Source organism: Numida meleagris, chromosome 4 (genome assembly GCF_002078875.1).
Source record: "Numida meleagris isolate 19003 breed g44 Domestic line chromosome 4, NumMel1.0, whole genome shotgun sequence".
In the NCBI taxonomy this organism is placed as follows: domain Eukaryota; kingdom Metazoa; phylum Chordata; class Aves; order Galliformes; family Numididae; genus Numida; species Numida meleagris.
Genome location: NC_034412.1, coordinates 55,217,512 through 55,243,550, shown reverse-complemented (window position 1 = coordinate 55,243,550; position 26,039 = coordinate 55,217,512). Strand labels below are relative to the sequence as shown.

General features: G+C 43.0%; 1 protein-coding gene across 1 annotated transcript; it reads right to left on the bottom strand.

Annotated features, from left to right (window-relative positions):
* Positions 735-24,532, bottom strand: SCARB2 (scavenger receptor class B member 2). The gene is made up of 13 exons (XM_021394216.1): positions 24,442-24,532; positions 22,973-23,394; positions 16,629-16,786; positions 13,153-13,300; positions 11,553-11,741; positions 10,703-10,794; positions 9,824-9,943; positions 8,698-8,876; positions 8,030-8,148; positions 5,255-5,328; positions 3,824-3,875; positions 3,012-3,170; positions 735-1,310 (listed from the first exon to the last, which is right to left on the bottom strand). The coding sequence occupies exons 2-13, from the start codon at positions 23,087-23,089 to the stop codon at positions 1,272-1,274; spliced, it is 1,446 nt and encodes a 481-aa protein (XP_021249891.1). The 5' UTR covers positions 23,090-23,394; positions 24,442-24,532; the 3' UTR covers positions 735-1,271.

Here is a 26,039-nt window from a genome sequence, read left to right as displayed (position 1 = left end):
GAGGGTCACCGAGGGCTTCCACCGTGCCACTTCCACTCCGCTGGCAGTGAGCACGTTTAGCAGTGCGGATCGTAAGTCATGGTAAGCACTGTCCCAGTTGGAACAAAACATGAACATGGCACCAGCAAGGCAAAAAAGGCAACAAACCAACCCAATGGAGAAAAACAAACAAACAAAAACCCTCACAATACCTCTATTTAGAAGAAAATGATACATTTTAAAACACGTTTCACTGTCTAGATCTAATGGAAATGCATCTCAATTAGAACACTCCACTGGGGGAAAGAATCCCACTTTTGTGACTTCTTTTAAAAAACAAGCTTCCACTTGGCAAGCAAAAAATGGTTACAGGTTTTCAAGGCCCTACACATACCTTAGTCTGGAGGTGTGTTTTTATCCCGAACAACAAACGTCACTGCCAAACCTGCATTCACAAAAACCACACCGCTGGTAGCTGTGACACAAACACCAGTGAGAAAAAGAACACCGCCGTCGCACCTTCCACCATCAGGATGCGTGCTGTGGTTTGTTTTCTCTTTTAAGGTGAAGGAAAAAGAACCCCCCAAACTTTACGGATATCCCCCACATGCCATGGGATCCTGTGCAGTTAGAAGAGTTATAAGGTCTGTAGGGAAGAGCACTTCCAATTCTTGGCTTCCTTCTACCTGATAACGACAGATATTGATCTACCCGATACCGGCAGCTATTTAACGAATTTCACTCACTAGTTTGGATTAGTTGTACAGATCAGCTCTGTGAAAGGACCGATGACTTTAATAACAAACAGTCAGTGCAAACTGGTAGTAAGCAGCGCGCAATACTTTACAGAAAAGACAATACTGAGGCTACAGGAAACTGACAGGAGTTTCTGAGTGATACAGGAACCTGCTGCATCTCTACGAGGGTTCTTTGCAGCCCACGCTCCTCAGGCCATTTGCAGTGTTACCCGTCGTTTCTGTAACAAATCAGGCCATTTTATTTTCACCGATAAAGTGGTTACGATCGTCTCTGAGTGTCAGTGCAGGTACAAGAGAGTGCAGGGCTGAAAAAAGCAGGATCTCGAGCAGTTTCAAAATGTAGTTTTGTACTTGTAACTTAGCTGGTAAGAAAAGTCTCCTCCCTTGATGACAGTGTTGATTCTCTTCCGTCTTTCAACATTACACTTGACACGACTGTTTCTCCACAGTGGACAACACTGGGTAGTGGTAGTTGGTATTAGGTAAGCTCTAATAATTTATTCTCCAAGCTCACGTATTTAAGAAGATCTACTACTATGTCCTGATGAGCGGGGACCTTTCTTCTTCAGTGCTCTGAAAGAAAAAAATTGCAACACAGGAAAATTAGAGCTGGCCCATTAGAGAGCTTCCGTGGTGGGGAAGCTGGACTTCTTAAACTCCAGAGAGGAAAGGAGAAAACTCTTGGCTCCTACTTCTAAGCACAGATTTATGTAAGGGAACCCCACTGTGCAGGGGAGGTGCTGGAGGGTGGATGGCAGCTTTGGCAGGTACAGACACTGGAACGATGCAAAGAGCTGTCCCAGATTTCCCTACTGTATGCCCGTGCAGAGGCAGAAGGGGACTGGGGTGAGTAGAGGAAGAGGGCCGGGATGTACTCCACACAGGGTGCTGCCTTCTCCAGGTGACCTGAGCATTCAGCCTCCTGACATCGTGCCCGGAGAACTGAGACTGCTCAGGCTCCCTGTAGCACCTTCCATGTGATGGAAGACCATAGTCACTCTGCATCATAAAGATAGCTCTGATTGGCAGAATCATTTTTATGTTTGCAGGAAAAGCAACAAACGCAATGTAGAGAAAATATGAAAAGTAGGTGTCCCTCTGTCATTTTATTCACTGGACAGTGATGTTCAGGAACAGCCAAGAGGGCTGGTATGGAGCCATACCTGAAGGGAGGGGCAGGAATGCTTGGGTCAGGGGCCTCAGGCAATGGGATGGTTTTGATTTTCTACCTGAGTCTGCCTGCGATACAGCAAGCTCAAAAGCCCAAAGGAAAAAGGACCGGGCTCTCCTGAAAAGAAACCTGAACTATGGTGCTGAGAGCACTTGCTCATGTAATACTTCCTGGGTGCCCAGAGACATACAAGACTGAAGCAAAAGAGCCAGAGATCAGCTCCTCGAAGCCACTGCTTGAGGAAGGGAGGCTGCAGACCTCTCCACCAACTGCCGCCACCACCACCGGGTCCCACAGGCTAGAAGAAGTGTACACACGGCATGGCTGTGTGCTCTGGGGGTTCTGGGTGCTTTCCTACATGGCTTTAAGGAGGTGCTTAGGCAGCATCACACAAGGAAGACCACACTAAGATCACAGCAGCTACAGGGAGAAAGCAGCCTACTAGAGAACCCAGTCTGTTCCTTTAACCAGAGAACCCACAGTTTAGATCATCTGGACCCTTCTGCCTTAACTTATGGTGAAATTTTGGCTTTCAGCGTTGCTAACTAACAGCCTTAATACCAGCATGTCATTTGGTAACAGAACTTTTCATAAATAGGTGTACAAACTAGTATAATCTGGATAGAACTATTTGCATGCTGTTGTTTGTAAAATTCATCCCTTCTTCAGTTATAAATTTGCATTATGATTCTGAAAAATAATAACTGGCATAAGACAATTGTTTCTACTGAGAACACTGCCAGATTGCCTGTGACTAAATCTGTTCATCAAATATGGCGAGCTTTTTGCATCCTACCCTTCAGGGTCCTCTAGACAGGCTGATTTTTATTTTCTATTTTTTATACTACATCTCAGCAAGGGAATTAGGCACAGAAAATACTACCTGCCTTACCGCGGTTGTCTCTTATATTAGCTGCATTCCTTTGTTTTGGTGCATTTACTCTGAGTCTATTAAAACATCCCCTCCCTAGAAAGGTCATTTTAAACAAAAACAACACATTAAAATGTTTGTGTGTAGAAAGACAATGAAGAAGTAAAATCAAATGGAAGAAAACCAGAACGCAGACATACGGTAAAAAAAGTCGAATTCAAATGTTACTTACCTCTTCACTTACTCCCCGGGACCTGCACACAAGTGCAATAAAAATAATCCCAAAAACAATTCCTATTGCCATGATTACAAAAGGGATTCCAGTTACAACACTGGCTTCCAGCAGGACGTGCTTGAGTTTGTTGGCAGATGCTTCATCAATCAGAACACTCTGGAGTAGACACAGATGAAGAGAGAAAAAAAAAGTTATTTCTGTTCTTCTTCATATTAGGCCATTTTACTTTTGTGAGGACTAAGGTAACAACATTCCCCCAACTCTGCACCTTTGCTTCCTTGCTTAATGAATCTTCCCTCAGAGAATCCCCAGCTTTTCTTCTGTGGCCAGATGTAAAATCTGGTCTGCATTTCTAAAGAAAGTAGTGACTTTGAATGCCCTGTTTAGGAACGCAATAATACAGGCCTGGAATAATGACATGTATCATCAAAGGTACTCCTCTAGAGCGTTCCCTGAATCCAGTGAATTCAGTGGTCCAACTACAGCACAGTCTGTACTACTACTACATTTGCAGAAGTCCCCAGAAACAAAGACATGATTCTGCAAACATTCTGCCTCTCCACCTGAGCAGCCCTGTTCCTTATGGCCAATATCTTCACAATTAAAAAGACTACCCAACAAAGATTTTCCAGAACTAAACTTAATGCTGAGGTCAACAAGCAGCAGAATTATGTTAATAGGAAACAACAGCTTGCTATCTATCACTACATAAACCAACAGGAAAAAATATATATATTTTTTATGATTAGCTCAAAGTTTTGCAGGCGTAAACGTACCACATGCTGCAAAGAACTAAAGAAATTATTTACCTCATTTATATACATCACTGGGAAAATTAGTGTTCGGATGTTGCCTGTTTCACTGTGTTGAAAAAAAAAAACAATATGAAATTATGCTTCTCTGTTTTTTCAACTTGAGGGTTCTGGAGACAGATTATAACAGAGCTATGAACAAGGAAACTGTCCCTAAAGAAACACTGGGCCGTTCCTTTTTAATGCTGGTTTTCACTTTCCCACTGGACTAGAACAATATCAATCTCCAAGATGCTAAATAATTTCTGTTTTGGGATATGGTGAGGAGAGAAAACAAGGGATCCATAAGAGGCCCACTGATAACTAACTGAACGACAGATATGCTCAGTCAGCCCGAACACTAAGCTAAGCTGAGGTTGAAGGTTACTCATATTTGTAAAACACAGAAACTATTGTCTGTCACACAACATTCACAAAGAAGAAAAAAAAAGTCTGGAATAAATGAAGTAACTTACTTAAGCTTACTCCTAAACTGTGTTAATGTAACAGCTCTTGGGCACCAGAAAATAAGGTAGTGTTAGTCTGAAAAAACATCAAGCATCCTAAGAGGACTGGGCTGATTAAAACACTTCTTTTTTAGTTATAATACATAGCAAAAGCGTGCCAATAAACATCAGCTCAGAAGCTGAGGAGCAAGAATAGCTACCATGCCACATAGGCAACAATGAAATCAACATGTCAGAAAGACACAAGGTGAAGGGACTGGTATTTCTACACAACGTTAGCTGCAGTTTGTGGACAACTCCCTCAAACTGAGACAACCAGAAAACCCTGCAGAATCCAGTTGGAACAATGAAGAAGAGGAGCTATTTTACTCACACGTATACTCCCGTATGCAGGATTGTACTGACTGCCTTTGTCAATACAGGTTTCTATCTTTTATCATACCAATGTAGTCACAGGCAAGATCTTTCTCTCTACCTGACCAAACAAGCCCTCCCTCATGAGTGATGTTTTGAGATCCACCACTTGTTTGAATGGGTCATGTCTTCTCATTTAGTTTTACATGATCACTGCTGAGAAATGACAGCAACTGCAGTATTTTTGCCTCCTAAAAGCAGTGAAGAGTAGAATGGCATTAATCACTGCAATGAGCAGCAAAGCCCCAAGTTCTAGCCTCATTTCGCTGTGGCAGATCCTTTCTTGGGAGGGTCGGTGTGATATTACTGATGCCACCGCAAGGATTGTGTATGACTAGTCTCCAGCAACTTGCTTTTCTTGAGTACTGTCTTTACTCTGCAGAAAGAACTCCAATAACGTCTTGGGCTGCAAGTGAGGAGGATACTGCCATTTGCAATTAAGATTTGACTGGATTTCTCTCTTAAACGTTCTGTCTCCAACCAATATTCCATCTGAATACTGCAAACAAATTCATTTTGAGTATCAAATCAGATCTGAGATATCCACCCAGCGGCAGAGAACACTTACAAGAATTCAGGTAATTTTCTGACATGAACATTGATCTGCATCCGCTTGGCTGCTTGCAGGACAAGCCCTGTCAGCTGGGAATAAAATAAAGAAGTGAATTTAAAATAATAATAATAAAATAAATGTGAACTAATAGGAATTAGGGGAATACAACCTAATAGTTACACTGGTATGGATTTGCCAGGGCAGTACAAGACTCCCTTGGAGTTATTATTTATTTCCATTCACCAAAGCAAGACACTCTTGTATTTTATATGCCCAGATTTCAGTCTGCCTGTGAATTACATAGATGTGAAGAGGACACAACAGAAATAGGTGTGCCATCGTGCTTTGCAAACCCACACTTAAGCTACAGAGGAATCCTCCATCTTTCAGATCTAGATGTAGTTTTGGAAAAAGTTAACAACTAATGCTGCTTGTTCTGGTCTCTGAATACTGTGTAAAGACCCTCAGCCACAAGACAAACCTTTATTTTCAAAGACCTCGGTCAATAGGAGCATATGGCCCCAGAGATGATGAGCACAAAACATTTTTCACAGTACTGCCACCATAAATAAATGTTTCAACTGGAGGCACAGAAGTATTTTCCCTGTTCAAGCAGCCAAATTTAGTCTGTGGTGGTGGGTGGGAAGGAGGAGGCATGTATCTCCTTTTACACTCATACTTCAAACAGGGAAGTAGGAACTGGGTAACAGGAAGAGCCTGGCACCAAACCAGATGCCAAGAAACATGCGCACTAGACTTCAAGACTTTGAAAGTCTGGGAAGATCTGGGAAAGTCTGATCTTTGAAAGTCTGGGAAGATTTTGTGCCTGGGAAGATCATGGAGCAGATCCTCCTAGAAGCTATGTTAAGGCACATCTTGTCTGACCAATCTGGTGGTGTTCTATGATGGAGTAACGGCATCAGTGGACGGGAGAAGGGCGATGGATGTCATCTTCCTGGACTTCTCCAAAGCCTGTGACATGGTCCCTCACCACATCTTTCCCTCTAAATTGGAGAGGTATGGATTTGAAGGATGGACTGTTCGATGGATTAAGAACTGGTTGGCTGGTTGCAGCCAAAGGGTTGTGACCAATGGTTCTACGTCAGGGCAGAGGCCGGTCACAAGTGGTGTCCCCCAGGGCTTGGTCTTGGGACTGGTGCTCTTCAACATCTTCATCAGTGACACAGATGATGGAATCAAGTGCACCCTCAGCAAGTTTGTGGATGACACCAAGCTGAGCGATGCAGTCAATACACTGGAAGGAAGGGAAGCCATCCAGAGGGACCTGGACAGGCTGGACAAGGGGGCCCACAAGAACCTAATGAGGTTCATCAAGGCCAAGTGCAAGGTGTTGCACTGGGGCTGGGGCAATCCCAGGTATTGTTACAAACTGGGGGAAGAACTCCTTGAGAGCAGCTCTGGGGAGAAGGACTTGGGGGTCCTGGTGGACGAGAAGCTGGACATGAACCAGCAGTCTGCGCTGGCAGCCCAGAAGGCCAACTATGTTCTGGGCTGCATTAAAAGAGGAGTGGCCAGCAGGGAGAGGGAGGTGATTGTCCCCCTCTTTGCACCTCTTGTGAGGCCCTATCTGGAGTACTGCGTCCAGGCCTGGGGACTCCAGTACAAGAAAGAAGCAGAGCTCTTGGAACAGGTCCAGAGGAGGGCCACCAAGATGATCAGAGGGCTGGAGCACCTCTCCTCTGAAGAAAGGTTGAGGGAACTGGGCTTGTTTAGGTTGGAGCAGAGAAGGCTCCAGGGAGACCTCATCGTGGCCTTCCAACATTTGAAGGGAGCATATAAACAGGAGGGGGAATGATTGTTCGTGAGGGTGGATAGCGATAGGATAAGGGGGAATGGTTTTAAACTGAGAAAGGGGAGATTTAGTTTAGATATTAGGAGGAAGTTTTTCACACAGAGGGTGGTGATGCACTGGAACAGGTTGCCCAGGGAGGTTGTGAATGCCCCGTCCCTGGAGGCATTCAAGGCCAGGCTGGATGTGGCTCTGGGCAGCCCGGTCTAGTGGTTGGCAACGCTGCACACAGCAGGAGGGTTGAAACTCAATGATCTTTGGGGTCCTTTTCAACTCAGGCCATTCTATGATTCTATGAAAGAAACTAAGCAATTTCTTCCTGCTCATGCTAAACATAACAGCTTGATGACTCATGCTACTCTCTTTCTGCTAACTAGGCAGGTATCGGTTTTGCTCTTTCTCTTGGTCTACCTTCAGATCTGTGGATCTAGAGAACAGTTTAAAACCACAGATCATTAGCTGCAAGCTCCCTTTGTTTCTGACATCTCATGGTGAGATTACCAAAACTCCACAAACTACCACGAAAGGCATATTTACCATGGTTGTGTATCTCTCCTTCCATGGCTCCATGCTACCTAAGTTGAGTTCAACATCCACTGAGTCTACCTAGGCGCTCTCTTAGTCCACATACCTAGCTTCTTCAACGTGGGGAAAATGCAGACAGGACAATACCCCAGTAGCATGGGAGCAAGGTGAGGAGGAAAAGCCGAATCTACTCCTCAGAAACATTTTAACCCCTTCATCTCATCAAAGCCAGTCTGATGGCATCTCTAACTGCATAGGTATTAGAGGAAAAGCATTTTAATTCTGGATACCCAGCAAAATTTGTTCTATATAAGCAAATATGGATAGCTCCATGTAAGCTAGTAAAGCTTCACTGTGATCAATGGGACTATATTGATACACACCATCCACGAAAGTGATCTAAATCTATGCGCTTGGATTCATCTGTATAACCCACTAAAAAAGGCTGTACTTACAGGATTGATATCCACAAACGTCTCGTGATATTCCTTTGTTGGGTGCATGCCCTCTATATCGCTTACAAACTTTTGTTCTGCTTGGTAAAAATGTGGAGCTGACAGAAATATGGGAGCACCTGGAATGTAAAAACATAGAAAATCACAATTTAAAAAAGAAAAGATTTGAAGAAGCCTTTAAGGACATCAAAACTCTTTGCACTGCGCATTTGCAGTAAAAGGTAAGTCCACTGTGGGGCTACAGAGTTAACACTTTGGCTCCCTGTCCTCCGAACAGTGCAAATTTTTCCTTGTTCAGCATCAGCACAGCTTCATGTCTCACGCTTGTATATTGCATTGTTTGCTTTCGGCTAGGCAGAAATGACAGCTACCTGCATAAGAGAAGACTATACATGCCCAAGCTGTTCAGTGTGGATACTGGCACTTCTGATTTCTCTGATTTAAATCATTGCTGGAGCTTACGACATCTCACAGGGACATCCCCTCAGATCACATGTCTTCACTACAGCAGTTTAACACTAACCAAGCACTTGCTGGCGATTGACTTCACTGAGCATAGACATATTTCTACAGGCCTCACCAAACAGTCCTCATATATTTCAGACAGAAAGGAGAAATATGCTCCCACTAACGTCCCTCCAATCTATTTCCACTGCCTGGTAATATACCCTGCTTGCAGACGCTGACGTTGAGGACACCAGCACCAGGACAGTTTCCTGGTGGTAGACAGAATCCAGCGTTGTCTGGGTTAACGGTGGTGTTGGCAAACACCATAGGGGAGGGCACAAAGCGGTAGGTTGGGACGCCTGCAACACTTCCTGAACTGTCATACACCAGGTAAAGAGATCTGCAAGGAAGAAAAGCCAGACCAAGATTTGTCAATCTTGAGCACATGCTAATTACCTGCTGCAAATGTCTCTGTTGATGCCTGTGCATCTATTTAAGTTTACAGTAAGCCAAAAGTTTAGTCTAAGCCCATTCCAACAATCTTCTGCATTAAATGTAATAGGTTTTTGATCTGTACTTACATGTCTCATCACTCTGCTGCTGCACAAAATGGACAATCGTGCACAAAGGTTCCATGGACACTGATGCTTGCTTTCAGCATTTTGGAGATTTATTCAGGTCCCTGTGTTGCTATTGTGAGTTGTGCAAAGCAGTGCTGGTACACGTTATCAAACACAGTTGGGCAAGGTCAGAGGGAAAGTACAAATTTGGCAATTTCAATTACAATTGAAAGTCCTAAATTTATCATAACATACATCTGTATTGATTTAGATAGAGAATTTCAGATCATTTTTGTTCTCCACAAACAGGAAAACTTGGAAGGGAAGAGACCTGCAGGTGGGCTGTCAGGAAGGAAACACCATGCTTTCCTGCATATTATTGCATTTTAAATAGCACTGTTTCAAGCCATACATTTCTGAAGAAAGCAATCTGTGTTTTCTAAGAAGCAGAGACACAGGAAGCTTTCCTAAGGAAAGAAGCTTCAGGCAAGGTTCATATAAATCCTGTTCCTCTCATTACAAGCTCTGCCAGGCAGTCCAGCCTCTTTTCCAGACTTCTTTTTAATTTTCACTTTATCTTTCTTTAGAAACACATCTTTAACTTGATGCATATTGGGGTGTTTGTGATTTAATTCTCTTGTCCTTCATAGCACAAATGAATAGTGAACACTAATACTGTTAAATAAAATGACAGAAGGAAAAACATCAGCCTAATAAGAAACCTCAACAGGAATGGACACAAACGCTCTGCTGTAAAGTCTGAGTAATGACATTTCCCTCTTCTTACCTGCAGAAATCAGAAGAAAATATATAAATGTTCTCATCTTTGCTAATCAGTGGATGAAAAGATGTCCCATCTGTTCCATTGATCATGTTACAAGTCTTTGTTGTCCACCAGTTCAATGACCTGAAGAAGATGAAGCAAAGAGAATAAGGGTTAAAAGACCTTTGGTGGTCAGGCCAGTTTATGCTCTAAGCAAAGGAGAATCAGATCTGTATAGTGCTAAGTTTTATTTCTTCTACTAACAAAAAGAGGGTTAAAATGGGTTTAAATTGCAATTATCTTATCTTTAAACTGGTACCAAACAAGTAAGAATCCATCTGCAAGAGTTTATCCCATATATGTAATTGCTGGCAAATGATTTATTTAATGGGAGAGGGATGCTTTAGGTAGTTCTTTGGCTTCTGTGTAATGCTTGCTGTCCTCTGAATAACTGTCAGATACCCAGGCATCAGCTGTCCCAGCCCTGGCTCTGGGCACAGAACAGTAAGGAATGGTGCTGCCTGGAAACAGAGGGAGTGGAGACGCAGGTAGTCTGTGCCACAGCCTGCTGCTCTGGTACTTGAGCCCCGCAGGGCACACAGGGTTGTCCCAGAGGAAGGAGTGGAGAGGGGGCCACCTTTGCCACAGGTCACACAGGGGCTCAGATGTGAGTGTTCACAGCAGTCTGCTCTCTAAGGGCAGGGCTGTCTTTTCATAATTATATCACCCATACTAAAATACTGGAGGCGCGATCTGAAGCTAGAGCTGCTAAGAAGTACCATCATCCTCAGAATAAAATGACCTTTTTTTTTTGTAAAGAACGTAAAGATGAACGTTTTTGTTCATCAAAAGTATAAAAAGTGGAAAATTTTAACAGAGGCCTGACCACACTGAAAAACTTACTCTTTTCCTTTCCATTCCACAATTCTTGAGAAGTTAAGGTAGTTCATTTCTCCACTTAGGAAAACATATTCTCCATCATCAGTTCCATTCATCTGCAAACACACAGGTGAGTTTTTATTATTCTACTCACCTTGTTAACGCTTCGCCTGTAACTACATCAGAGTGACAGGAGTCTGAGCTGTCATCACTTCAAATCCACTCTGGGAGTGATGGACTCCCTTGAAGTGAGTGCAAATCATCAAACTTCACCTTGTATATAAAGTGAGGTGGCAGTGTCTGCTAAATTCTCACTCCTCCTAGATGAAGGGGATCTAACATTAAGTTACCTCTTCTTCCCCTTTAAAATTTGCCACTGAAAATGCAGCCCTTAGCAAAGTAAACCCACAGAAAATAACCTGAGTACTGCAGACAATCTCTGAGAAACAAGCTCAAGCTAACTTGCAGTCACAGACACTGAGAAAGCCAGTAACGGCTATAGCATGCAAATAACATGCAATCTCAACTACCTACTACTAAGAAAATTTTTCAAGAAATTTTCTTTCTTTCACAGCTGGTGCCAATAAGACCACATTACTAAAGTGAGCACAGTCAACAGTGGAGTTGTTTATATCCACTCTTGGAAAACTTACGCATACTTGACAAAGGGAAGAGATAAAATACTTGAAGCTGGGCCACAGGTCAGAGCCTAGACACAACCAAACTGAAGAGGAAACATCCTTTTGCTACCTCTGCAGCCTCGGTCTCCATGGCATCAGTTCGAGAGCAACCTAACTGGCAATGACAGTCCCAACACTGTAGCAATGACATCACTCCCAATTTAAAGTGTCAGGAAGTCTTGTACAGTAATTACCTTATTAAAGAAGCCAAACACTGGATCGATTTCAGGGTGCAAAACATGAATAGTTGACAGGAGTTTGTCTTTGTAGCCCCACAGTAATTCATGCACTGTGCGAACTGTAAACAGGGATTCTTGGTATAGGAGCAATAGCACCTCCGTGGCAAACTGAAGAGAGGTTGCCCTGGTCCACTCCATTGCAGTCTACCAGGGGATTAGAATCAGGGATAAATGGTCAGATTTATTGTTGGATAAATAATAACAGCTGCATCCAAACACAGACACATTTCAGCATTGCACATGTTTCAATAGTATTTTCAGTTTCATTATTTCCACTTGTGGCAAGTAACGTGCAGGCTAACAGGTTCTTCAGCAATTCTTGACAGGGAAGTGCTCCTGCAGATTCCCCTTCAGCCAGACATGGGCACACACCCAGTCTGGTTCCATGCCATCCCCTTCTGTAGTGTTCAGAATGGATATTAAGTGAAACCGGCAAAACCACTTTCTAAACAGCCTGAATTTCACAGCTTTATTACCGCTGGAGATGTGCTTTGGATTCCAGCATGAGGAAGTCACAGTTTACATTTTGAAAAACGGAGGTTATAAAGATAGGCAATCTCCAAAATAGAAACACCAAAATTTCTTTTGTAGCTGAAAAGTGATTTTACAATATGTATCTAAAAAAGAATACTCCTTGGGTGAACCAAACTGTAGATCTTCTAGAACAACCTGTTACAGTACATCTCAGTCAAAAATTTGAACAAGAGAATACTAACTAACACTCAAATGCCCGAGAAGAACTGTAAATACAGTGACTGTATTACTGGCAACTTTCAGTAAGCTGCATTCTATTGAACACCACATACCGTGCATTTATGTATTCATCCATAAAATCAAAACAGACATTTTTTTAGAAATGCTAGGGAAAAATGAATGAATAACTGACTTCAGTTACAGGGTGCAAACTAGCTTAAGGAGTAAAGGCTTTGTTACACAACCAGCAAGTATTTCTGTAGTGTCTGTTTTTCCTTGCAAGGTATAACTGCTTTGTATCTGCTTGTTCTTAAGCTGTCCGTCCCTGTGTGAGACCAAAAATAATGGTCTGCCTCTGTAGTCTTACCTAATACAAAGTGTGAATGCCTGTCTTAATTGTAGCTGGTAGTACTTTTTCATTCACTGGCATCTGAAATCCCTCTTGTATAATTTTTTTCAGTTTGTGATGCAGACTTCGAGGCAATTTTTGAAACTTTAATTTAAAAAAAAAACCATTCAAATATCAGAGCTCCTCATATGTATTTGATTTCACTAACTCCCTAATTTTGTCTAGTCATGAAAACCCAACAAGCCTGATTTCTGCTCATCTCCGAAGTGTCAGCTCTTAGACAAGGAGTTCAAAATTGACGCTACAAAGGTATTTGGTGAGGAAGAAATATAACAAAAAAACCCACAACAGTCCAAACCTAAAATGAATGCAGTATCTGTCTTGACATAATCTGCCTCTCTAGTTCTTCAGTCACCTTTATCTACCAAAAAGGGAGGGGCAGTATGAAGCAACAAGCTGCTAGGAGTAACACAAGTTACACTGCCTCCCAAGCAGAAATGGAGGAGAACTCACCACTGCAGGAACATTAATTGTTCTAATCAGATCCACTTCAGGATCTCCAACGGACTTCTGAGGTTCAAATACATACGTCTTTGGATTCAGAGCAGATACTTTGGTGCCATTGTCCAGAAACTGAACGTGCACTCTTGGCCTGTATTCTCTGAAAAACAAGAGTTTGCTCTGTAAGGAAATTAAATATGTACAAATAATAGTAATTGTTATCAACTTGTGGCTATTGTACTGTTCTAAGCACATGAAGGGTGGACTAGATGATCTCAGCAGTCTTTTCCAACTTTAAGGATTCTATGATTTTCAGTTCATTAGGATTCGGTTTATTTTCGCTACTGCTGTCAGCAGCACAACTCCCCTTTGTGGTAATGGGAGCTGAATTAACCCTCACAGAGTGCTTCCAAAAATGCCTCCCCAAAGACTAATTGAGCTATTTTTGCCTTGTCTTGAAAAAACTCCAGTGAAAAGGAAAAATTTCAAACAGTACAGGATTTAGTGGCACTATATATGGGACTGCCCTTGACGCAGACTGGAAACGAGGCTTTCGCCTTTTTGCTGCAGATAAAATTAATTGTCAGGCAGAACAAGATACAGGCTTCACCTCATTTACCTAAGAACCTACCAGAATCCTTCTGCTAGCATCCATATATTTTGCACTCACTTTAGCTCTTTTCCTTTAATTCTGAGGTAGCCATTCTGGATGTAAGAGAAACCAAACTGAATTTTTGCTCTGAACCGCTCACAGCTTCAGAGGCACTTCTGATGCTAAGCGCTCAGAAAAGCAAAATAAAACTTAGGATTGCTGACAAACAAGTCCAATTGGAAGAAACATCAAAAGCTACCTGATGGTCTAGTAAGGAAGTCAGATCTTAATTACCCTGAAGCACATGTCATAACCATAATTTAGTCCATGAACAATAGCATTTTGCAAACAAGAAACACAATTCTGTAGAACTGGCTGGCTTAGGTTCGAAATGAGATACATATCTAAAGAAATGCAAAGCAGAAAACAGACGTGGCAGGTTGTCTTCTCATGGCATGATCACTCTGGCATATGACTGAATTGAAATGGACTGTACTTCACGAGTATACATTCACATAAGAGTTTGCTGATTTTTACAATGCTTTGCTTCCTGAGTAAATTTTAAGTTCAAAGATGAAAAGGTGAATTATTCTGCGAGACTGTGTTATAACTGTGTTTTTCATTCATTGAAGATCCTAACTACACTCTTGGCTGCACTAGATCCTTTAAAGCAGCTTCATGACAGGCTGTATTATTTGATTCTTTCTAATTTAAATCAAACTGGAAAGGCCTATGAAAATCAACTATCTCCCACCATTCCTACAAAAACAGTGTCATCTACCACTTTTCAGCATCCCTACCACCTACGAACATTTTGGTCTGGGTATGCTTCCAGTTTCATTTGGCAAGAGCCTCTTCTACATTAACCTACTCTATAGCCTAGGGTTTGAACTGAAGGGGTGGGAATAGACAGCTGTGAAATGTCTTACCTAAACCAGGCCAGAGTTAACCTGAGAAGCATCTCCAGCTCTAAAAATTCCACAGAGGAAAGTAATACTCCCTGACTAGGGACACAGATAGAGGACCACAGATGTTAAAAACAACAATCTGTTAATGTGTGCATGAGCAGAAAATATTCAGCCGATCTTTGGGACTTGGCAAGCTTGGGCAGATAAGCAGCTTCCACTTAGAATGAATTCTTTTATTTACTGCAAATCCAACTTACAGGATATAAAAAGACAAGCATAACTACATTTTTGTTAGAGAATCTACCTCTGCACTAACTGGGTTTACAATCTATGTGGGTCAAAACCATGAATTCTTTCAAACTTAACCTTGCAGGATGAGACTATTTAGCCATCTCACCTCCTCTCTGCCACTCTAGATTTTTTTCCGCAGCCTCCTGGGGGTGCTTCTCTTCCAGCCTTTCTCCCTCCTACCCGATTTTATAAAACAACTGAGCTATGCACTTCATTTGAGAGCGTTTTAGACGTTCTGCCACATGCTAAACCTAAATGGCTCTTGATTACTTTGCTACACTGGGCCTGTGACATAAACCTAGCATTTACTCTCTGGCTCTAGCATGCAGTATGTCTGCCTCCTCCTTCCCCACCCACTGCCAACAGTCTGGTTCAGTTAACAGCAGCAGTTAAGTAAGGATTAAAGAAAGAATCTTCTGGGAAAGGGCCCTCCAGTTTTTAACTTTCCTGTTTCTTCCATCAAATGGAGCACAGCACAGTTGAATCTTGTTTAGACGTGCCAAAATTGGGCAAACCAAAGAAACCAGAAGCTGGAATGTGCAGCCTGCCTCCCTTGGACAGCAATGAAGAAGGCAGGGATCACCTGCCCCAACCTGCTCCCATGCAGCCGGTCTGTGGTGTGCGCTGCATGGCAAAGCTCTCCCAACAAGCCACAAGCCAGTAGCTCTGTAGTTTTTTCTCCAGCTCTACCAGTTTATCTAATAGAGGTATTCTGCCAAAGTAGCACAACTATTTTGCCAAGGCTAAACAAACACAGTAATGAAAAGGAGGAGACGGGAAAAGGGAAGAAGTAAAAGCTGAGCTGTGGGAGGAGAGAAACAAGGGGAAGACATATTGCAGAGAATTAGGCAGCCTGAGAGAAAAATGTCCGCATGAATGTGTGACAGTGAGACTGACAACAAGAAATCTACATTTTTGCTTTGGCTCTCATACCTCCCTAAGTTCAAAGGCCATAATGCCTACGACCACAGGACTGCTCCTGGTTTACACTGCAGAGGAGCAATATAAAGCTCTAGGGGAAAACTTACTTGTAAAGCAGACTGAAATCTCTCCACGTGCAGCAGCGTCAGACTGCTCAGTGTGGAGCCATACAATGCAGAAGGAGAGTCCAGGAGGATGGAAAAGCTCCAACACTGCACATGGCCTTACTGAATCCTGCTGTCTGTAATAATCGTAGATGTATCTGAATCTAAGTAGGTGAGGGCTGGCTGAGGGAAATCCCTGTAGTTCCACCTTGTAACTGGTTTTCTGCCCACATTTTTACTGATACGAATTGTGCAATTCCAGTTAGGAACTAAGTTCTGAGTGAACACATGAATCACATCTTTACACAATGCTCCTCTTGGCATACATCTCAATCAATTAGTGTATTTCTCTCACAGTACAGTAGGCCATGATGCAGAGGGCTTCCTCTGCATTCAGTAGCTGAGGAACAGCAGTGCAAAAGCAAAATCTTGCACAAAATCTGAGAAGACACTGGCTGAATCTGAAACTGCTTGCGGGTTGTTGATGCGTCAGCCTAGGTGTACCATCCAGGTTGTGATAAATGAATCTATTCTCTCTTGAATAGATTTTCAAGCACACATTAACAGCCAGGTTTCTTCCTAGAATGGGATCCCAAACATTCTGGATCCCACTTTTTTGCTTCCTTACACACAGTAGGTTTAGTGAAATAGATCACAGAAAAATGGTCCTACCGGTAGGTATATGGCCCTTTTTCCTCTACAAGAGGAGTAGCACCTTGAAGCACTTCTAGTGGATTTGTCACATTAAAAAAGTAAAACTGCATGTAGACTGGTGGAGGAGGATCTTCCCAAGCTTCAAAGGTGTCCGTGCCATTTTTTAGTACTGTTCCCTGAAACAGGAGAAAGACAAATAAGCCATTAGTGGTAGAAGCTGAATGACAGTCATAGGAAAGAGAGGAATTCTATGCCCTCAGAAAAAAAGACAGACAACAGGATTGGAGATCCCAACTCTACAAATACTTTGTGCTTTATTTTGAAGCGTATCACCAAATCAGAGACGTACTACTATATTTGCAGCCTAGGGGCATACTTTGTTGGAATTATTGATTTGCTCCTTCCTACAAACACTTCTGCCTGACATTTTTCAGAATGAAGACTTATTAGCTACTACACAATGATCCTCTTGCACTTTCTGTATAAGCAAAAACCTAACCTGGTGCAAAATACCACAAAACAAGCCCACATTACAGATAAAAGAAGTGGAACTCAATACTGCAGGGCCAAGAAGTCTTAAAAGAGATATCTTAGGAGGAAAAAGTCCAGAAAGGAAGCTCAGCTTCCTTGTGTTTATGATTTCTTTGCCTAAGAATGTCAGATTCCAGTACAGCTGTGAGATTCTGCCTCCAAAGCAACTGGACTTTGTTTCTCAGTGGCCAGGGAGAAAAGGCTGCAAATGACAGAAATTTCTTTCTTTTAAGCAGACTGAGATACATGCCTTTCTGAGGTCTCTGAATAGGGCAAAGGTTCTTTGCCCTCTGCCTTTAGTTACAGCAATGAGAATGTGTGCATCTCCAGACTACTAGTGTATTTTGTATTCAGCAAAACGTGGGCCTACAAAATAAGAGCTACAAATAATTATTTTATTGCAGAAGCACTTAAATAATGAATCAGTAATTCCTGTACCTCACATGTCATAAGGAACGGCACAGTTGTAGCTGTATGTAGCTCCATTAAGAATATATAACATAGGTCTCAACCCCATATTTTACTACCATTCCATTTTACATAAAATTCACAGCTGTAAAAGAATCACTAACAACACCACGAAAATCAAGGCTTTTCCTATGGTTTTAACACTGCTACTGCCAAAGTTGCAGTAAAGGAAAACATGGCTTGCACGGTGGAATTTTCAGGAATACGTACAAACAAAACTCTATCTTTGAAAAGCTTATCACCAGTAGGCGAAAGAAGGAGGGGAAGTAATTTGCAATTAAATGGGTCTCATCAACACTTGCTCTTTTTATTCTTCTGAGAAAACAAGTCAAATATTGTTAAGCACAAGCTCAAATGCAGGGCAGACTGGACAGCTGCCATTTCTTGGTTACTGTCTGTGGAGTCTTAACTTTTACCAGCCACAGTTGCCTCAGGATTCATTCTTGGTTTTCCCACTAAAAGAGCTGTTTTCTTGGCATGTAGCTTTTAATTTTGTATAATTAGATAAAGAGAAGACTGTTTAAAAAAAAAACAAAAACATATTGACAGGAGCTTGGAATGGCAGCAGTATCTCCAAATGGCAAAGAAAGCCAATCCAGCTGGTAGTACTCTGCAGATGCAGACTGTTTTCCTCTGAGGATTTCAAACCACACATTCTATGAACATCACAAAAAACATGAATCGTGTTTCAGGTGCTTTGTGCTTTGGAACTATCAGCACCTCATATACACTGTTTCCTACAAAATCTAATGCCCTTGATTCTGTTGTTTTGCAATCTATGCCAACACGGCTCAGGCCTGTATTCAGACAGAGCCCTCCTGAAGTTGGTTTGTAGGATCAGAAATAGAAAATCTCATTAAATCAGGCATACCGTTTCTATGACACTGCCAGAAAGGGCTGGGAATGACACAGCATTGTATTTAAGGAATCTAGAGATGACCGCTATAGCTTTTCTCCACATGCACAGTCAGTTATTTGAGAGGCAGTGGTGTAGTACCACACTGATGTTGGCCCCCTTTCAAAGTTGTACACAGCTCACATTTCCCATATGCGTGAAATACAATTCAGTATTAGTGTGGCGCTGATATTTGTATCAGACTAACTCTTGCCTGTCTTGACCTTAACTCTGGGAATCTGTACTATTCCCCAAGAACTAGTAAACATTATCAGAGCACCTATTTACCACTCAAATTGCTCTAACATGAGGCAACTAAAATGAGAGATTACTCAGTCTAAATGCTCCAAGTGTTTTTTAAACAGTGCACCCCAGTCATATTAATGCCAGTTGCATGTTCCTGAGATTTTGAATCTTAAGTGATCCCATGGGACATGGACCACAGAGCGAAAGGGCAGTGAAACACTGTCATACCGTGATTTATTTGCTGGATCTGCGTAACAGTGCTTGGATCTCCCACAGAAACAACGGGGACTAATTTTAGCTCTGCGCAGTGACAGCAGCAGTGTAAATCCAGATTCACAAACTTCTGAGCAGGACTTAGATATACTCCCATGAAATGCTCAAATAATACAATACAGTGTGCTCTTTTCTTCTGTTTTTCACCAAACGTTACCAGGAATATTTGGATCTGCCACACGATATTACATAGCCTAGATCTAAGAGAAAAATTATGAGCTCGTATTATTTGAAGAAGACATACGTCCACGCCCCCCAGCTGAGTTTAGTTCTGCTGACTGATTCACAGCAGAGTAGGCTCTGATATTACACGCGTAGGATTGGTTTTTTTGACAGAGGTTGTGGTCACTACTAGGATAGGCAGGCTGCGAAATACTAGATTACAAGACTGCTCTTTAATCTAAAGATATGTAGAAGACACGGCCTCACCTGTAGTTATTGTTGCTGCACTGCCAGAGACTCAGTCCTTCCCTCTTGATACATGCAAGAAAAGGTACAAAGCATTCAGAACCCTCAGGTCAGACACTGGTCCTGCAGGCAGTAGCCTAGGGAGGCCTGAGACTCAGAGATGCTGTGTCACAGAGACATAAGGTGCGCCTTCTACAAGATCACCACCTAAAACCAGTGTACAATATGATCTTGTGTTCTCACTTAGCCTTGCAGCACAGCTTCTTGTTTCCCAGTGGAGTCTGTGTTCATTTCAAACACCAAAAACATCTGTCTCACTGGCTTTATTTACCATGACAGTCCATTTGCTGGTGTTTCCTTGTCTTGGCTGCATGTCACCAAGAGGAAATATAAAATGAGCTTCTCTTCCCAAATGTAATTTTTACCGTTGGAGATAGCTGGGGTAGGAAACAGTGCTGAGCTTTTCTGGAACTTACACAGAAAATTAAATTTCATTTTTTTTCCTGGAACTGCAAAATATTCTAATTCCAGGACAATACATGCATCTGTGACAGAATTTAATCACAACTTTTTAAGAGAAGCAATAGGGTAAACATTCAGACAACACAAGCAGATTTCTCTGACCCTGCATTTTTAGAACTGTCTGTTCAAAAGGAGCAACTAAGCTCCATACTAAGCAGTGCTGAGAGTATTTCACGTTAAACAAAAGCTTAAAATGATCAATACATAAAATAAGTAAAGGGATAAAATCTTCCCTGACCCTCTGGGCCTTAAATACTCCTAATAATCCAGCTCTAGAGATGGCTGGCAACAAAAGCCCATTGAAATTTCAAGGGGTTATAAGACTAAGCATTTTCTAAAATTATCAGCAGAAGATATGTGGCATAAACAGAACACTTGAGGTAAAGACACAAGGACTGATTGCCCAAGTTTTGCATTAAGTGCATAGCTCAAGGGTTGTTATGTTCATAAACTGCACAATTAAGGCAGTAAAATCCATAATCACGTAACAAAAATATAGCATAAGGCAAACACTGCTTGCAGCTAGGCAGACCTTTCTCCTGTGGGCAGGTATTTTATTCTCTTTCATTACAGGGTTTTTTTCCCCATTATTTGATGAGTTTCAGTTGCTACCTGAACAACTCACAGGTACTGGACAAGATGGACATCTGATCTGGCGCAGCACTCTAGTTCTCAAAAAAACACTAAGACTGACAAGAGAATAAATTTGAATGCTTTCTGAGAAAGGTGTTCCCACTGTCCTCGTCATTACACAATTGCCTGCTGACTTTCCAGGGAATATGAAGTCTGATGTCCCGCTGGTTCCCCTGTCCTTCCTGTACCCCACTGTCTCCAGAAGCAGACTTTGTGTTCCCTGTCTTTGGCTGGAAAGGATGTGGCACACAAATTCCCTACTGCAAGCCGACTTATCATCAGTGCTTCACAGATCTTGAGTTTGGATACATAGGTGCTTCAGACGGTCCAAAATTCAGCCTTCCATTTAAGCTTACTTCACTGTAAGTCAGTGCTGTTGCAGGACTGCTGGAAGGCCCTCAATGGAGCATGGACTACCTGTGGAAGAGACAACCTCCTTCCCCTTCTGCAAGTCTTCCAAAGGCAGGTGGGTGTGGAGGGTAAGAAGGACCAGCATGGAACACATGAGCACTGAGATGGCATTTCATGTCCATTGCCGTGGACTTCCGAGCAATGAGAGAATTCAGAAACCCCTCCTTGCCACATTTCAAAGGCAAATTTAGATCTGTGTATTTGTACAAGGTTTTCTAAGCTGTAGACATGGTTACACAAGAGGCAGCAACTTGCCAGGCCACACACAAATGAGAAAAACATGTGGGATAAAGAACATGTGGAAAGCAACAGAATCAGCAGAGTGACCAGGTGCACGCTGCTTTGGGGCTGAAAGCTGTTCTTCCACAGTTTGTGTGCGTGGCTCCTGCAGAAGGCCAGGAGGGTGTTACTGGCTTGTGCAGGGAGCTGGACACTTGATCCTGTGCAACCCAGATGCACTGATGCGAGCTGCACAGCACTAAGTAGGAAAAGACTGAGCTGTAGGAACTGTTTCCTGCATTACCCAAAGCTCTGGTGAGCAACTACCAACTTACTCTTATATAATCAACCACTAAGGGTAAGAAGTGTGTAGCTAAGAGATAATACGCATAAGGAGGATCACACCTAATTCCTGACGGTCCTATGCTATCCCACCAATTTATTTATTTTTTTTTCCCACCCCCTACTCTTGTGGTAAGTGCATGAAATATTTGAAACTACAACTTCTGCTGTGATGCAGAGGATGACAGACTCCTTCCCAGAGAGCTGCAATTTGGGAGATGGGACTGTAAACGTACACGAAACTGTAATGTATGGCTTGGTCTGCATACTGTGTACTTTGCATACATCAACATTCACATCAGTTCATTTCTGCCTTTCAGACTGCCTATGAGCTGACGATGGAATGATTTCAGGATAACCCATGCTACACTCAACTACCAGCAAATGCTGCAGGAGTAGCTCTTGAAGAGCAGCTGATGCACTGACAGTCTGCATGACAGTTCACCCTATGGTGGCCTTCTGGTGGCTATACCCTAAACTTTACAGATACACCTGCAAGTATCAGAACTTGTTTTGAGCTGACTGCCAACTTAAAACTGCACTCATTAAATCAAATTAATTTAAGACATTATAGCTGCTCAGTGAGGAAATGCCCACTGTCAATACCTTGAGGTAAAGAACAGCACATAGGTAGGACAGCAGACTTCTGTCACCAACCAGACAATAGCACTGGTCTCATCACGTGGTAGCACTCGGTGTCTCTGAGTAACACAGACCATTACATCCCTCAGACTATGAAGATTAGTTAATTTACATGCTTCACAGATACTTTAAAAGAAATAGCTACTGAAGAGTGCTTTTCGCGTTAAGTAGGGGAGTTTCTAACACTAATGCAGTTGATTACGACAGAAATCCAAATGGCCAGCATTTGGATTTATGACCAACATGACCATAAGGGAGGAACAAAAGCTGAGCAGGACCATGAACGAGGGCTCTGCACTCGTGAGGATGCCAGGACGGGTGTCCCCAGACTGCAGCATGCAGCCCTAGTGCTCCAGAGGCTGCAATAAATGGAGCAGCAGAGCAAAAGACGCCAGAAATATATAACAGAGATGCCAAAGGAGGAAGCAGGAAGGGTGGTTCGGGTGTTCCTTGCTGCCCCGTCGTGTGTTGCTGCCTTGCAACAGTCCCCCCCGCCTCCAAATCACAACAGATGCCACACAGCCTGTAAAGCTGTCTCAGAGCGCTGATTTTTACTCACATTGTCTGATTTTCATGCAGCCCAGCCCGAGCCCCGCCCCGTGCAGGTCCAGGCGTTTCGTTGCCGTGAGGTGTATGACCCTCACTCGACCGCGCTAGGGCACGAAGTAGCTGCACGGTGCCACTCCGCCATCCCCGTCCTCCCTCCCTCTGCTCCCAGGGTTATTTCGAGAGGGAATAAACTCATCGGGAGGGACTGCGGCCCAGCTCTCACCTGCTTCACCTGCAGGTCCACCACCGTCTGGAAGACATGCGCCACCAACAAGGAGACGCTGGCGATGAGCAGCGTCAGGGCCAGGACCCCCACGGTGACGAGACACAGCGACTTCATGGCTGCCGCCGATGAGACACAACACCGCCGTCACCGCGGCCGCCGTCAAGCTCCAGGCATGGCGTGAGGGGCGGGCGGCCGCCTCACCACGCCCGCCGCGGGGCCGGGAGCTGCGGCAGAGGAGCCTCCCGCCCCGCTGGGCGCCGAGGGAGGGAGGGAGAGAGAGTCTCGGTGAGCTCTGCCGCAGGCGGGGGCCGCCAGCCTGTTTCGGTGGGGCCTTGCGCGGCCTGGTTGTCGGTTCGTGCCGAAATCTTCCTGCCTGCTGTGGGCGCCTCCTGACGCAGCAGGCACGTGTCAAGGGTTTGCTGTGAAACAAGTGGAAAAATTGCTGTTCTTTAGAGGAAAACTTGTAGGGAACAGAAACAGCCTCTAGAGCGAATTAAGCTTTGTATGGATCGGATTCTACCATAATTAAATGCAATTCAGCTTCCAGTAGTGCAGTTAAGACACATAAGAAATAAGGTGATATATCCACTTCTCCTTTAAAAGATAGTGGGCACTCCTGCTCCAGCTTCCCACCCAAAATCACTTCCTGGAGCACTGCAGGAGGAGGGAGAGGTGCTTGCAGCAGTGGCTTTCCCAGAAATGGACGCTGTGCCATCTGCCTTCCATTGCAGCCTCCGTATTTCACGAAAGGAAGGTATGTCCTAGGGATGCAGGACCCCTGCCTGTCCTATGGCCACAGCCATGCTGTTAGCAGCACTCGCACTTAGAAAGTCTTGAATTGGCTCCCCCTCCTCCAGCGTTTCCCAGTCATGGGGCAGCTGGCCATAATCGTCTCGATTCAAGTAATGCCTTCCCTAGGAGGGAGCAAGTAAACTATCAGGTGGATTCCCTGCTAAGATTGCTGGGGACAATGTTACAATGTACTTTTTTTTTTTTTTTTTTTTTTGCTTATGAGAGGTTGTGAGGTCAACTTTCACTATTGTTTGTGGAACTAGAACTCTGGTGGTTCCTCTTATGCAGTAAAAAAAACCAAAAACCAAACCAAAACAACAACAACAAAAAAAACACTGTTCTGGCAGCTACTTTTAATTTCGATTCCCATTCCTTAGTGGTGAATTCACTCACTTTTGTCCTCACCTCCAAAAAACAAAGCAACAGAATAAGTAATTAGAACCCTTCTTTTGAAGATTAATTGAACTATGGCAATAGAATTCTCCCCCTTGAAAAATCTTCCATAGGAATTCCTTTATGAAACCATAAACTTTCCCTTACACCATAAAATATTGTCTTTGGTGGGGACTAGGTGTCATGACAGCTTCTACAACTGGGTATCTCCTCCCAAAGCGCATTAAACATGTTCCATGGCTTCTTGAATCAGTGGAATGGAGACCTTGTTCTTGTCTCACCTGAAGTAGTGCAACTGCTCCGTGACTTATGTTTTGTCTTGAGGATATCCTGATGCATGCACTCCAGTGTAAGTCAGCCGGTCCACTGTCCTCAAATCAGAGATTCAGAAAAAAACATAAAAGATAAATACACAAGAGAACACTTCTCTAGTTACACAAAACTGTTTTTACTTTTCCTACATTTCACAGCCATGAAGCATTTTTATTAATAAAGACCATGCTGTTTTATACAAACACTGAAACTGTGCAAAGTCAAAAGAATGGTGAGAACGTTTAAGGGACTGCAGAGACCACATCGGAGATATCATAAGCAAGATGTGTGATTTTTTTTTTTTAATGTAAATTTTCTTTGCCATTGCAACAGATAAAAGATTTTTTGCAAGCCCATGGGACTGCTGAAATGCTTTTAGCCAGACCCTGGTATGAATGCTTATAGATTAAGCACTGATTCCTGCAGAATTTTGGTTTTAGCTTAATTCAGTGTTGCAGTTTTTGTTTTGGTAGAAATCTACCCATGGAATGTACAAAATGACACTATTTATTCATACAAATTTTCTAGATACTCTGCGTGGATTATATTCCATTCTGGCAAACTATTTTACCTTTAGTAATCAGAAACTGCTTACTAGCAATGACATATCTAAAACATTCCTGTGAACAGTGACTCCACCTCTGAAGTGCAGCATGGGAATGCAGTGGGCTGGCTCAAGGCACAATCCTGTATCGTAATAACTAATCCCTGAAACATGCGGAGGTGTATCTTTCCATGCCAAAATCCCAAGGAAATTGGAAGAGGAAAAGGCAGGGAAGGCCCACATTCAGAAAAGTTTTACCCAACAAAGTCTTCATGTCCTTATTCTTTTTCCTCTTATGCATTCTATTACTCCTCTATCTCCTCACTCCTTTCTTTTTTTTTTTTTTTCTATTTAATTTGCCATTCTCAAGAATCTCTCCCACTTAAAATGACAGTGATTACAGAAGGTCTAACTATGGTTAGTTACTCTGCTTATGTGCTCCACCGTCCTCTCACCTGCACTGTAAAGTCTCGTGGCAGATTTTTCCTTTTTCTGTTACTGTATAGAACCTAGTATAACTGGGATCCCAGCCCTGGTATGCCTCTCACACTAACTCAATAAATATGGGGAAAATGATAAGCAGTTCTGTTCTGTAAAACATACCAGGTGCCAGTTCACATGCTGAGGCCTCACTGACAGTCACTTAGGTAAAAATAAAAGACAAATTGGTACCCAGGGCAGCTGTCCTTCTACGTGAAGTGCCACTCCTCACTCCTGATGGCAGACACAACAGGTTTGAATGAACAGGATGTGCGGAAGGGAAGTGCATCAAAATGGATGCGTGTTGCCAGCAGGATCTCTTTGGAAATGTCAATCTACAAGGGGTATAGAGGAGAGAGCAGTGAGTTGTCAGGGTCTAGAGAAGCCCAACCACAGATGAAGAAACCTAAGCAAGCAATCATGGAGTCTGCCATAAAAAGTCACTGTCTCTTGTTCTGCCTCCATCACCCACATATACTGCCAGGCTCCCTGAGATTTTCTCATGATGAAAAAGGCAAGCTTCACACTCCCAGAAGGCTTCTC

Coding starts and splice junctions, on each gene's coding strand:
- SCARB2 (XM_021394216.1), bottom strand. CDS start 23,089: ATGAAGTCGCTGTGTCTCGTCACCGTGGGGGTCCTGGCCCTGACGCTG. Junction 16,787..22,972: donor TGGACCTGCAGGTGAAGCAG/GTGAGAGCTGGG, acceptor CTCCTGTTTCAG/GGAACAGTACTAAAAAATGG. Junction 1,311..3,011: donor CCCGGGGAGTAAGTGAAGAG/GTAAGTAACATT, acceptor TTTTTCTTTCAG/AGCACTGAAGAAGAAAGGTC.